The following is a 14,689-nucleotide window of genomic DNA, read 5'->3' on the forward strand; positions in this document are numbered from 1 at the left end:
GGTTCTTAGGAACACAGTGTTGAGAGCGCTCTAGCTGAGTGTCAGGTCCTGGGTTTTTGTTTCTACACCAAGAGCGGCTATGACTAGCCCAATTAAAGCAACAGCACTGAGTAATAGTGGCCCTGACGTTGTTGAATTCAAAAACAAGTTTAAATGATACCTACCATAAATTTTAAGGATCACCGCAATTCACACCAAAGTTAGAGATGTTTCTTTAGGAAGTAGATGACATTTTATGGTTGATGATGCTATAAATTTAGAAATGTTCTCAAAGATCATATAGCAAATGAAAATTTTACAGCTGTACTAATAAACAAAAACCTTTGCAGGCTTGGTCCTTGGGCTATTTCTTGATCCATGTATAGCTAACTGTTTTGTTAAAATGGCATATCTTGGCTTTTTCAAGCGTAATTAAAAATGACTTAATATTTCCCTTATACATAAGGACTTGTTTTACCCAGAAAGAGGAGGTTTGGAATTTAAAATAAATATCCAAAGACACAAAACACTGGGTTTCATCACAGGCCTACCTTTAACATCAAGGACAAGTTGGTCACTGAGGTAGGAGCTGATGGTTCCGTTTTTGTTCAGTCTCCACTTCTGCCTGAACTGCCCATGTTCAGTCCACAGGGCGACTTTAGCTCCAGGTGTGTCTCGACCGCCAATCACATCAAGACATGTGTCACTGGCCTAAAAGGGTCAAGATGTAAATTGGCAGTACTGTTTGCTGTGAACAAATCAGAGACATGACTGTCTAATCTAAAAAGAACAAATCAGAGAGATGACTGTCTAATCTAAAATGAAAATTAGCATAATTATAAATTCAGTTAACATTTTAAGTCTTCTTTATGGCTGAGGGAAGGAGATGGTATGGAAATAAGCCTACTGAACTAGAGACACTCGAGTTTAAAAGGATGTCTGGATCTGACAACAGGTGGTCAAAGTTTTGTTCAATTAGAATTAAATGTTGAATCCCTGTTAGATTAAATGTATAAGGTCAAGCCTGTTTTTCTTACAAAGATATTGGGTGATGTACTAGTATCCAGACAATAATTACTTTTAAGTGCTTTTCATCTTTGTTGAAGCATAAGAAAAAGGTCAGTAATCTGCTGGTGATATAATAAAACTGGTGTCTTATTCCCTACAACATCAAACATAATGGAAGGGTTGCAGAAAACAAAGAAACCTAAATTTTATTTTCTGAGCTTCCTCCAAAAACATCAGCCTTCATCTATCTTCATTGTATATTTTGAAGATGAGGAGGTGTCAGCATGCGTGGAATCACACAGAGTGTAAGCAGCGTCTCACAAAAGCACCCTGTCCATTTGGGTAGAGTGACTTTTATCGTTGGTTTAAAAAAATCATTTAGGAATATCCACAGTATGTGTTAGTCTTGTTTTTTACTTTATTTTTTTTTTATTTTTTTTATTTTTTGGGGGTACACCAGGTTCAATCATCTGTTTTTATACACATATCCCCGTATTCCCTCCCTTCCTGACTCCCCCCCCCTTGTTTTTTACTTTAAAATAGAGAATATTTTGATGTAGAAAGTCTAGTGTCTAAGTCCATTTCACCTAAATGCTTCCGTAATATGTATGTCAGTGTTCTTATAATCATGCAACAAACTGTTTATAGGAAGTTGCATTATTTTATCATGCCATTTGATTTGGCAGGGTTCTGGTTTCCAAAAGAAAAAGGCCAAAGACCAAAAAGCGGGGTATACTAGCAGTGGGGCTGTTACCTTGGATTTAAAGAGTCCCCGACAGTAGTGCCAGATCTGAGTATTCTTCCCACTGTAGGGAGAAATGCACACAGACGTCGCCCTCGTGTCAGCTATATTTCCAGTGACTGTCAGATACTCATCCTGGGCTCGGTTCTTTATTCTGATGTACACTGCAGGCTGGGATGGGAGGAACAGAGATGTTGAGAAAAAACCTTTTGAATCTGGAAAACAGTCCTTCCAAAGAAGAGCTTGAGGGGGATGTGAGGGGTAACAGAATGTAGCTTATTTATACCTGCTTTGCTTCAGCAAATGTGAATAAATTAATAGTCTCTATCAACAGATCCTTAGACTACTGAGCACACAGCTTAAATTGTACAGTCTCTGTTGTAATGATTTTGCTGAAATACACTTTTGGAAGGGTGAGAGGTAATCGTTTCATTCACTCGCACTCCATTGTGGCAAGGGGCAGCGCAGAATTAGGGACTTAGTGAGGTTCATTCACTGCTATGTCCTAGTTGCCCTGGGGAAGGCAGGGGAGCAGGAATAAGGGCAAGGTACTGCCTACACGGATGGACAACTTAGCACAGACAGTACAATAATCAGACTTGAACCGGCTTAGCTGTGATGAAGTGCCAAACGACTGCTACGGGAGGTCTTGAAAAACCCAGGTAGCTGAGGGCCCTAGTAGCACTGGTAATTTCTTTGTGTATATTTATACTTTGTTGACCTCAGTATTTCAGAGAAAGAGACCAGGCACGTAGGTGATCACTATGTAGGTATTCAAAAATTGGGTAACAAAGGACTTCAGCTCCCGGGCCTGGGATATATACAGGAAGTTTTCAAATAAAGTATTAAATCTAGGACTTGCCTCTATGGATAACAGTTATTATTTATTGAGACTTAGTCCTAAATGCTTTCTGGGCCACAGTATCATCTGTCAGAATTAATGATCAGAACAGAGAGTACAATTATGACCCACATTTTTATAAATAAGGGTAACACAGACATGGAAGAGCCAGGTTTGTCCACACCAAAATCCTCCCTCTTCACACTGATGCTTTAAGGCCTGTGCAGAAATGCACTGGTTACTCTTAGACTCAGGGAATAAGAGACTGATTCCAAAAGTGGCACTGAAATAAGATGACCAGAGGACACAGCACATAACTGAAGCTCTGCAGAAACTATTCTTTCAGCCCCAGGACTTAGGTCTCCAGTCTTAATGTAATAAAATACAGGACACCCAATATCCCTGCCTTGGGTCAGGTGTTGGCATCCCAATTAGAACATTGTTAAATAATAGTAACACACGATCTGTTATTTAACAAAAGAGCACTTTTGCTCTGAGAAACCTAAGTGCTAGGTAAATTCAACAAGGTATCATGGTAAACCCACCGGTGAATATTCTATTTTGAAACTTAAGATGGATCAACATGAGGCCAGTTAAAGTTTGCCTTCCTAAGGAAATAAACATTCTGAACACTTAAATAAGCAAACAGAAAGACATTAACAAAAAAAAAAAAATCTGGTGATGTAAAGCAGGTGAAAAAGACCTCTACTTGGCAAAATGTTTTAAGTGTTTCAAACCACTACTTCCACATTCATAATGCAACATTAGGTACTTAAATCCTATAATTCAAAAGTCTATAAATCATAATTCTGTAAGTCTTCCACTGCAATTATTAATTCTAGATGCTTCAATACATTCTTTACTATTGTTTCCTTACCTTATACATATAAGAAAACAGGTGTGACCTTCACAGAAGACAGAGTTCCAATTAGGTTAGGACCAAACATCAGTTTTAATCAATTAACTCAAGCAAGGTACTAATTACCCTTATTACACACGTGTAGTCTGACTCCTGTATAATTATACATTAAAACACTGATATGCGTTATTATAAGTGCCTCAGTGACTTCCTAATTCCCAACCTCAAAGAGTCACATTTTAATGGTTCCTGAATTTCTAAATAAGAATATGAACTAAAGCAGTGCCAAGAGCTTTACCGAAAAGGAAATATGGCCCATAATACTGTTTTAGAAACCTAGAATTCCTTTGCTGGGTTTCAAAGCTGTGGCCTAAATAAGCAAAGGGAAAATAATCTATTAAAATATTATTTTGAAATTAAATGTTTAACCAGGAATAATTTCCCAAAGCACAATGCAATGACAATAACATATAATGTTAATCATCAAAAAAACTTCTATGTAAAATCAGAGGTTGCTGCTCTAGCTATCCTTTATCTCAGGGCCCTGAACAATAGGCAAGGACATCCTTCCCCAGCAAGGAACCCCCTTTCAAAAGTGAGGGAAGTATTCTCAGCATCCAATTTGGCTTCTAAAGTTTCTAACAACATGGGATTAAGCGTTATTATATAGCTGGTAAAAGCTAAAATGAAATCCCATTGCTGCCCTGCCTTTTCCCCACAGCTTTTCAGGCGGGTACCCATCATCCCATGTGACAGGACTGAGGAATAAGCAAGATGTGAGGGTCAGGAAATCCTGTACCACACACTCTGCCAAGAAAGTGCACTGATGGTTAGTATCCCTCAGTCAGGCATCTCTGGTTCTCTCAAAGGACAGCGTGAATAACAACCTTTCAGAACAAATGTGTTAACACAGCAGTGTGAGCCAGATGTTGTGTCAGTCTCTTGTTTAATCCTCACAGTGATACTGAGAGGTATGTGACGCGATCACTGTGTCATCAGCGAGGACTCTGAGGTGCCGAGAAATGAAGTGACTCACCCAAAGTCACACCGCTTCGGAGTGACTAGGATTTGAACCAACAGAACCAGAGTGGTAGGGATGAGCATGGTGTGCACGTGTGTGCATGCCTGTGTGTGTGCGTGCATGCCTGTGTGTGTGTGTGCATGCCTGTGTGTGTGCATGCATGCCTGTGTGTGTGTGTGTGAGAGAGAGAGAGAGAGAGAGAGAAGGGGACAGCAAGACCAATACTTATTTTATTGGCTACCACCTATTTACCATTTATATGTCAGATCTGAACATCAGAGCGTCAGCATTTATACCCACTGTGCCACACTCAGCTCAGTGCCTGAGGTGTTTGGTGCCACTCTGCAAGTGTTTGTCTTATTTTGGAGGAAAGTGGGGTGTGGTTGTTGAAGAGCGCAGTTTTACAGCATAATAGGCTTGGGTTCAAATCCTGCGTCTGACACTTGGATGACTTTTGCCAATTTGTTTTCTCTCTCTGAGCGTTATTTTTTCCTTCTAGAAAACAGGAGTGCAGCTGACCCTTGGACAATGCAGGGGTGAGGGGCACCAACCCTCTGCATAGTTGAAAATCTAACCCTGTGTATCCTAGCTTCTGCATCCGTGGATTCAGCCAACCTCAGATCGTTGTAGTATTGTAGTGCTGTAGTATTTACTGGAAAAATTGGTGTATTTCAAACCCACGTATTTCAAACCCATGTTGTTCAAGGCTCAACTGTAATAACTCCTACCCTAAAGGACTATTGTTGGAATCAAGTGTGAAAGTGTTTCTAAAGGGTTTAGAGAAGTACAAATGGCATATCCGTTGGCAACAGTACCCCTAAAGCCTAGCATGGGTTCCTACCTTCCATGAAACCTCCACCACTCCCACACACATTCATGCTTTCTTCCTCTGCAGCAGGCAGTGCCTGTGCCTTTTACATGACTACACATCGTTTTGCATTTTTGTTAGCTTTTAATTTTTTAAAAAAATTTTAGTACAATTTTTAAAGGTTACTTTCCATTTACAGTTATTACAAAACATTGGCTGTACTCCCCATGTTGTATAATACATCCTTGGGCCTACCTTACATCCAATAGTCTCTACTTCCTACTCCCTACCCCTATGTTGCCTCTTTCCAGTCTCCCCACTGGTAATCACTAGTTTGTTCTCTATGCTTCTTTCTTGTTATATTCACTACTTTGTTGTATTTTTTAGATTCCACCTGTAAATGCTATCATACAGTATTTGTCTTTCTCTGACTTTATTTCGCTAAGCACAATGCCCTCCAAGTCCAACCATGTTTGCCATTTTGCAAATGGCAACGTTTCGTTCTCTTTTATGGCTGAATAGTATTTTGTGTGTTTGTGTGTGTATACACACATGCAACATGTCTTCTTTATCCATTCATTCACTGATGGACACTTAGGTTGCTTCCATATCTTGGCAGTTGTAAATAATGCTGCTATATGAACACGGGGCGTATCTTTTTGAATTAGTGTTTTTGGTTTTTTTGGACATATACCCAGGAGTGGAATTGCTGAGTCTATGTGGTAGTTCTATTTTTAGTTTTTTGAAAAACCTCTATACTGTTTTCCACAGTGGCTACACCAATTTACATTCCCACCAACAGTGTACAAGGGTTCCCTTTTCTCCACATCCTCGTCAACATTTCTTTTTCGTGTCCTTTTTGATAATAGCCATTCTGACAGTTGTGAAGTGATATCCCATTGTGGTTTTAACTTGCATTTCTCTGATGATTAGCAGTGTTGAACATCTTTTCATGTGCCTGTTGGCCATCTGCACTCCCTCTTTGTAAAGATGTCTATTCAGTTTTTCTGCCCATTTTTTAATCAGGTTGTATGTTTTTGTGTTGAGTTATATGAACTATTTATGTTGGATATTAATCCCTTATCAGTCATATCATTTGCAAACATCTTCCATTCAGGAGGTTGCCTTTTCATTTTGTTGATGATTTCCTTTGTTTTGCAAAAGATTTTACGTTTAATTAGGTCCCATTTATTTTTGTTTTTATTTTCATTAGCCTAGGAGACATCCAAAAAGATTGCTATGATTTATGTCAAAGAGTGTTCTATGTTTTCCTCTAGCAGTTTTGTACTATCTGGTCTTACATTTAGATCTTTAATGCATTTTGAGTTTATTTTTGTGTACAGTGTTAGAGAATGTTCTATTTTTCTTACAGGTAGCTGTCCAGTTTTCCCAGGACCACGTATGGAAGAAACTGTCTTTTCTCCATTGTATATTTTTGCCTCCTTTGTTGTAGAATGACTGTAGGTGGGTGGGTTTATTTCTGGGGTCCCTATCCCATAATGCTTTGATTACTATAACGTTGCACAATAGTATAGTCTGAAGTCAGGGAATGTGATGCCTCCAGCTCAGTTCTTTCTCAAGATTGTTTTGTCTATTCACGGATCTATGTGTTTCTATATACATGTTAAAATTATTTGTTCTAGTTCTTTGAAAAATGCCATTGGTATTTTGATAGGGATTACATTGAATATGTTGACTGTCTTAAGAAGTATGATCATTTTAACAATACTGATTCATCCAATCCAACAACACGGTAAATCTCTCCAGCTATTTTTGTTGTCTTCAATTTCTTTCATCAGTGTCTTATAGTTTTCCAAGTACAGGTCTTTTGCCTCCTCACGTAAGTTTATTCCTAGGTGTTTTATTCTTTTTGATGCAATGGTAGAGTATTGTTGGTTATAGGTTTTTCCCTTTCATCACTTTAAATATATCATTCCACTCCCTTCTGGCCTGCAGAGTTTCTGCTGAAAAATCAGCTGATAGCTTTATAGGAGTTCCCTAGTATGTTATTTGTTGCTTTCCCCTCATTGCTTTTAATATTCTCTCTTTATCCTTAATTTTTGTCATTTTAATTACAATGTATCTTGGTACATTCCTCTTTGGGTTAATTCCGTATTGGACTCTCTGAACTTCCTGGACTGGAGTGTGTTTCTTTCTCCAGGTTTGTGAAGTTTTCAGCAACCATGCCTCAAATATTTTCTCAGGTGCTTTCTCCTGCTCTTATCCTTCTGGGACCCCTACAATGCAAATATTAGTGTACTTGATGTTGTCCCAGAGCTCTCTTATACTGTCCTCATTTTTTTTCCATTCTCTTTTCTTTTTTTGTTCAGCTTCAGTGGTTTCCACTACTCTGTCTTCCAGCTCACTGATCTGTTCCTCTATCATTTAGTCCACTATTAATTCCCTTTAATGTATTTTTCATTTCAGTTGCTGTATTCTTCATCTCAGTTTGATCATTCTCTGTTTTTCTAACGCTTTGTTAAAAACTTCCAACTTCTCACTCTGTGCATCCATTCTTCTCCTGAGTTCTTTGATCATCTTTATGACCATTAAATTCTTTTTCAGGTGATTTGCCTATCTCCACCTCACTTCTTCTGCGCTTTTATTTTGTTCCTTCATCTGGAACGTGTTCGTCTGCCACCTCATTTTGTCTAAGCTGCTATTTGTATTTTTATGTATGTAGTTACGTTTCTCTACTTTGGAGAAGTGGCCTTCTCTAGGAGATGTCCTGTGCATCTCAGCAGTTCGCTCTCCTCCTATCACCCAAGCTATACATTTTAGGGATTCCCCTTAAGTTGGCTGTGTGGGTCCTTGTGTTGTGGCAGGGTGGCTATGTGGCTGGTCTGGTAGGCTTGGTTGGGCCCTAACCTGGTTGGTTGCCAGGCTTTCCCTTGTGCAGATGCTGCTGCCTGCTGTTTAGTGGGGCCTGGTCATGAGGCAGCTGGCTACAGAACCCCAGTGGGTCCCAGAGCCACTGCTAGCCCTCTGGTGGGCAGAGTCAGGGTTCCAAAGACTCCAGGGCTGTTGCCCACCCACTGGCAGGAGAAGCCAGGCCCTGGGGTTACTGCTGGACTACTGGCAGGCAGAGCTCATTCCTGGAGTCTGGATGCAGGGCCCAGGGATCCCACAGCTCATTTCAGATTGTTGGTGGGGTGGGTTGGTTCCTGACACAGTTGTGTGTGGAGTTCAGGTTGTCCCAAAGCTTGTGTTGGCCTCTTAGCGGACAGGGTCAGGGCCCAGCTGGTCCCAGCGTAGGGTCTGGCCTGTTGTGGATGGGCTGGGTCTACAGGCTGTGGGATCGTAGTTTTCTTGCGTGTGGTGTCTGCCCCCTGGTGGGTCAGTCTGGTCTATAGGCTAACGCAGGCTTCCTGGAAGAAAGGGCTGTGGCCTGCCCACTGGTGCGTGGAGCTGGGTCTTGACCCTCTGGTAGGCAGGATTGCATCTAGGGGTGTCTAGAGGCAGCTGTGGGCTCAAGAAGTCTTTAGGCAGCTTGTCTGCTAATGGGGGCGGCTGTGTCCCCACCCAGTTAGTTGTCTGGCTTGAGGCATCCCAGCACTGGTGCCTACAGTCTGTTTCATGGGGCCAGGTCTTGGTGCCAGTGAGCCAAGGTGGCAGGCACCAACAACAGTGTTCATGAGGCAGGATGTCCCCAAATATGGCTGCCACCAGTGCCTGTGTCCCCACGGTGCTCTGTAGCCACCACCCACCTCTCTGGGAGGCTCTCCAAGACCAGCAGGCAGGTCTGGCCCAGGTTCTTATCAAATTACTGCTTCTGCCCTGGACAGTGTGTATGAGATTTTGTTTGTGCCCTTTAAGAGTGAAGTCTCTATTTTCCCCAGTATTGCGAGGCTCCTGAAATTAAGCCCCACGGGCCTTCAAAACTAAATGCTCTAGGGGATCATCTTCCCAGTGCAGGACCCCCCAGGCTGGGGAGCCCAACATAGGGCTCAGAACTCTCACTCCTTTGGGAGAACCTCTGCAATATAATTATTCTCCAGCTTTTGGGTCACCCACTCAGGGGTATGTGATTTGATTATACTGCAAATCTGTCCCTCCTACTCACTGTGGTTCCTTCTATATGTCTTCAGTTGTGGAATATCTTTTCTGGTACGTTCCAGTCTTTTTCATCGATGGTTATTCTGCAGATAGTTATGATTTTGGTGTGCTTGTGAGAGGAGGTGAGCTCAGGGTCTTTCCAAGTCCACCATCTTGGCCTCTCCCTATTTTGCATTTTATATTACTGCTTTGAGTTGGACATGTTTTATCCAACAAAAATGTAGCTCCAATAAGGCCAAAGTCTTGTCTACCCTTATATATCCTCTATAATGTTTCTGCATAATGTCAAACATTCACTTATCCATTTATACATTCATTCCTTCATTAAGCAAATAGTCCCTGTGTTCCTACAATGTGCCAGACATTGTGACAGGCACAGGGGTGGAGTAATAAACAAAATATGCACAGCCCCTGCCTTCGTGGGGCTTGTGGTAGAGTAAGAAAGTGCCCAGTCCAACAGCAACTACAGGTTCACTTGTCATTACAAACCGCAGGCAGTCTTGTAGAAAAAGGACCAGGTCTTTAAGGATGTAATTTAGATTTAGAGAAAGAGAGTGAAAGAGGCTTCCTGGAGGACCTGACGTTACAGATGAACTAAGAGGGAGGAGTAAGAACCAGCCAGGCAAAGAATGAGGGAAGAAACTTCCAGATAGAGGGCAGAGCCTGAGTTAAGCATGGGAAAGCACTCTGTGTGCTGGTGCATGTGACAGCCATGAGGGGGAGATGATGACAGATGAGGCTGGAGAAGCCAGGGGGAGCTCGATCACACAGGGCACGTTGAAGAGATTAGACTGTACCCCAAGTGCAGTGGGAAGCTTTTGAATAGAAGACTGACAAGCAGTAGGTGTGCAATAAATACTGTGTTAATTAAATTGCCAGGATCCATCCTGAGTATTACGTAAGGTGGGGGAGGGGGGAGCCAAGTACTTAGGAAGTAAAGCTGGTGCACTCTCAGAGTTCATTCTTGTTTCCATTGCTTGCCACAGAGCTTATGATACTTATTTTCCCATGAAAAGACAACGAGGTCAAGTAAGATTTTGGACTCAAAGCTAAAACCCAATGCTGCTGACCTTAGGTACAATTTCATGAATTAGTTAAAATCAGTAAGATCCCCATTCTAATCAGATCCTCCTGTAACATAAATGGCAAATTAAATTAAATGATCCATAGTTCAGATGCTGTGGTTTCTGACATTTCTACTAAGAAACTGAGCTATTTTAGATTGTATAGTTCTTTTCTCCTTACCTGCTTCATAGGACGGAGGGAACCAATTGTTTTCCATCCACTGAATGCTGTCCAGTTTGGGATCTCATTAGGTTCGAGTAGGATTTGTCTTCCTAAGAAATTGGATCCTTCATAAGCTACCCACCTATACGAGAACAGGAAAGAAAAAAATGGGATGCTTAAAACAGAAAGCAATCTCTTATCAAAAGTACCTCTTACTATACCGCATAGGGTGCATTCTTTAAAACCTCTAGGTTTGTAGATTGCATTTAAGAAAAAACATTGTGTAATTGTATATTTTAATGGAAAAAGCAAGGAGGACTCGGAGAAAGCCCACTGGACTGTGGCTCAGAAGATTCACAGTCATCAGAAATCTGGTTACCTTACTTCCAAAACAAGGTTCCCTCCAGGTCTAGAATTATTTGTTCCTTTGATAACACCAGTCTTTTTTTCCTGACATTTTAATGTTAAGAGATAGACCATAATTCCTCCCTCATTACCCTGTTAAAAAACACCCATTTCCTCTCCACTCTTAGGCTCACTGTCCCACATCCTTCACCGTCTCTCTGGGCATCTCCAGTGACCTCTGCAGACACACCTCCTTCTACAACATCTCCCAGCGAGGACTACTTAAATTTATCCACAGAAATCCAGTCTGAACTCTTAATTCAAGGTCTGGCTCCTTTGAAAATACTTGTCAGGACCCGAGAGGCCTTCAAATTGGGCCAAGTTAAAGCGTGTCAAAGTGTGCAGGGCCTTGAGGTGAGTGTCTGGAGCCTGGAGACTCATTCAGTGGCACGTGGTCACACCCATCCCTTTCTGGATTGGCCTCGGCTGCTTCTGCACCACAAGGACAGGCTGAATACTTGTGATGGAGGCAGGACAAACTGAAAAGACCACCTGGCCCCTTACTGAAAAGGTCTGCCAGGCCCCGCTTGAGGTGGTCATCAACCTGGACAGACAGTTAAAGAGAATAAGCTGGGACTGTCGAGAGGATCTGAAACTCTCTGCAGGGCTCCAGGTAGTGGCAAATGGTGCTTTCGGAAAATATGTACGTAGATGAGGTGGCTGCCTTGTTTGATTCAGACAAAGCACCCTGCTCTCCAAATCTGAGATCAGGTGTGGCCAAGTTACGGATGGATGAACACAACAGATGACCTTCCCGCTACCCCTTCTTGCCAATACAATCTAAACCTTCAGACTGGCGCAGAGTCAGGACAGCATGACCATGGAGAGGCGGGGCTACCTCTCCAGCTTTGCAGATTCTTTAGGTAGGCAGGGAAGTCTCAGTTATAAAACCTAGGCAAGGTTTCAATAAACTATACCTCATTATACATTAATCTAATGAACTTCACAGTTTGAAAAGCATGAAAGCTTGGCCCCCATTCCCACCACAGCTCAGAGATATGGGATAACACGGGGATTAAACAGAACAAAACAAAACTTGTCACTGAGGGCAGCTGGCTGTGCATTAAGCTGTACTCTGAGAGCCATCTGCAGCCTAGGAAAACCTTCAGACAGCCTTCGCTAGTCCTTATTCCACATACCAGTTCTCTTACAGAGAACCCAGAACAGTGAAAAGAGGTACATAATAAACTAAAGAGAAGTAATAAGAATGTTAAGGTAAAATGGCACCAGTTTTCTACAAAAGAGTGAAATAAGCTTCTGGTAAATTTCCAGAAGTGAGTCAATAACTATCAGTTCCACTTAGAAATGTAAAGAAAAGCAATGTATAAAAATGCTGTGAAATTCCTATATCACAGGGATGTAGAATTCAGTTCAGAGTTAGTTAAGTGGTAAATAATGTACTGGAATATAATATAGGGATAATTATGCTTAAGGAGAGTAAATCAACTTATGTTTAATAAATATCAAACCATGTGAAATGCTTTGCAGAAGAAAATTTAAACTGCTGTACAGTGAGTGACACAGAAACCACTTATTATAATAGTTAACTTAGTTTTCAAATCTATTTACAGTCTCAGCTTTTTCTTTCATTATCCCCAGATAGTTTAACAAAGAGAGTTGATTATCACACAATTTCAAAGTCGTAAGACATAAAAACAGGCATCTTTGTATTAATCATTGAGAGCAACGTGTGTTCTTTCAGATGACTTTTGGTACCAAAACACCAAAGGTGCAGGAGGAGGGGCAGGCTGATAGCCTCTCTCAGAAATGGCCTGAGATGTAGATTTTCTAGGAAGCATTAGAGCTTCAACTCCAGGGCCCCTCACTTGCAGGCCACTTACCATTTTTGTTCTGAATAAATATGCAAGTTCATACCTAATGTATGTACCCATCATTTTTCATTTCTCTTCTTAGAGTCATCTCCCCAGACCGTACAAGCACAGGTCCCACACGACCTGGGTCCACCCTGACATTCTGAATGAACAGCAACACTGGTGGCAGGCTGGCTCAGCCGGGACACCGAGCATGAAAATAAGTGCCCCGCGGCAAACAGCTCTAGAATAAATAAGGTGTCAAATGAAAGTACAAAAAAAAACCCAAAAACCCTATTAGTCTTAGTCATTGTCTTAAGCAGGCAATAGTCTCAACCAGTCAAGGTTGCTGATTTAATTAGGTTTATTCTGAAAGGAAAGTGGGCTCAAATGGTTATGGGTCATCTGGTCCACCTACTCTAGGACACATGCTTTGCACACATGGCAGCCCTTCTCTTCCAAAGGGTTCTTCTCCCAGACAACTGCCTGCTAGTACATACTGGACACAGTCCACAGTGAGAGAAGCTATGATTATTACATGGAGAGAGAAAAGGAGCAAGAGTACCATCGGACCAAATAACAGCAGTGGCGGGGGAATCAAAAGCAAATGTGCAGCTCTGTCTGACAACAGTGACTGAAGCAGGCCAAGCCCTTGTCCCATACTTACAGTCCACTTTTTACCCACACGGACTGGGTGTAGAAGTGCAGGTCCTTGTTCAGAACAGAATTCACAGCCTCTTCTAGGTGTAACTCTCTCCCCTCACAATGTTCCAGAGCAAAAAGGCTAATGGAGGGTTCTTCAAAAACCTAATAGCACAGAAAAAAGAAAGCATCACCATACAGGGTAGCCATACCTCAGTGACATCCCAGTCAGAACACAGGGTACCCTGGATCCACTGTTTCTCAAATGCATGTAGTTTACTGCTCTACCCTCGAATGACATTATAGTCAAAGCTGCAGGGGTGAGACTAGATTCCATTAATAATTTTTATTAATTTTTTGATAAATTAAAATTGAAGTTTTAGAAAAGCAGTCTTAATCTCTTAATAAAAATAGAGACCTGGTTCCAATCACATATTAAGGTCTGGTTGTGCTGTAATGCAGACACACTTTGTGCTGTAACACAGACCACATTTTTGGTCCTGCCAACGCTTTTAGCTGGCTGTAGAATAAACACAGAACGGAACGGCACCCTCATTTCCCAGGAGGTCACAGGAGCAGTCACTGAGAATATGAGACTTGATGGCTCCAGGCTCTTAAAAATATCCCTAGGAGGGAGGAAAAGGCATTTTAAATTTAACAACAACAACAAGAAGCCAGAATGCACAAGGACAGGAGTGATTTCTACATTAAAAGTAAGTATTCCCCCAACCCTTTATGTCAGACAAGAATAGAATCAATTTTGGTCTTTTTCATTCATTGGTATATACAAGACACCACGTTTGGAGGCTTTTGGGGAATGAGAAAACAAAACAAGTCACCATCCTTATGTTTGGGATCTTACTAACTAGAAGCTAAACTAGGAGAAATGCATAGACATTGTAATGTAATCCAGGGTAGAGAAGGATATGCCCTATGAAAGTACCCAGTGGAAGCCCAGATTCCTTTTCACAGAAGGGTGCAGGAATCAAGGAAACTTCACAGACATGGTAGTGTATGAGCTCAGTCTCAAAAGAGGCCATGGATCTGGAAAGGCCTATGGAGAATAGAGGGAAGGCACTCTGTGCAAAGAAGAGAGACAGAAACGCATGGGTCATGTTAGGGAAATGGCAAGCAGAGCTCCATAGCTACAACACAGAGTCCAACAAGAAACAGTGCGAAATGCTCCCAGTTTGCTACTGTGTATTGAGTTGCCTGCTTCTCCTTGACGCTGACAGGGCAGAGACAGATTTATTCCCATTGAGGAGTCCTTGAAGGCTTCTGGGCAGAGGA

At 41.7% G+C, this 14,689-nt stretch overlaps 1 protein-coding gene across 5 annotated transcripts in view; it reads right to left on the reverse strand.

Moving 5' to 3' along the window:
• Positions 1–14,689, reverse strand: part of CRYBG3 (crystallin beta-gamma domain containing 3) — a 111,452-nt gene that overhangs the window by 2,013 nt on the left and 94,750 nt on the right. For 3 of the 5 annotated variants that reach the window (XR_009047666.1, XR_009047665.1, XM_057696373.1), the window contains exons 18-21: positions 13,425–13,564; positions 10,560–10,683; positions 1,742–1,900; positions 531–690 (exon numbers count right to left, since the gene is read on the reverse strand). Coding sequence is in view for 1 of the 5 variants with exons in the window: in XM_057696373.1 (XP_057552356.1) it covers positions 531–690; positions 1,742–1,900; positions 10,560–10,683; positions 13,425–13,564 (583 nt within the window). In the remaining 4 variants the exon portion in view is untranslated. The other 2 variants (XR_009047668.1, XR_009047667.1) reach the window with 1 other exon arrangement.

The sequence above is a fragment of the Hippopotamus amphibius genome, chromosome 10, assembly GCF_030028045.1.
Source record: "Hippopotamus amphibius kiboko isolate mHipAmp2 chromosome 10, mHipAmp2.hap2, whole genome shotgun sequence".
Taxonomy (NCBI): Eukaryota; Metazoa; Chordata; class Mammalia; order Artiodactyla; family Hippopotamidae; genus Hippopotamus; species Hippopotamus amphibius.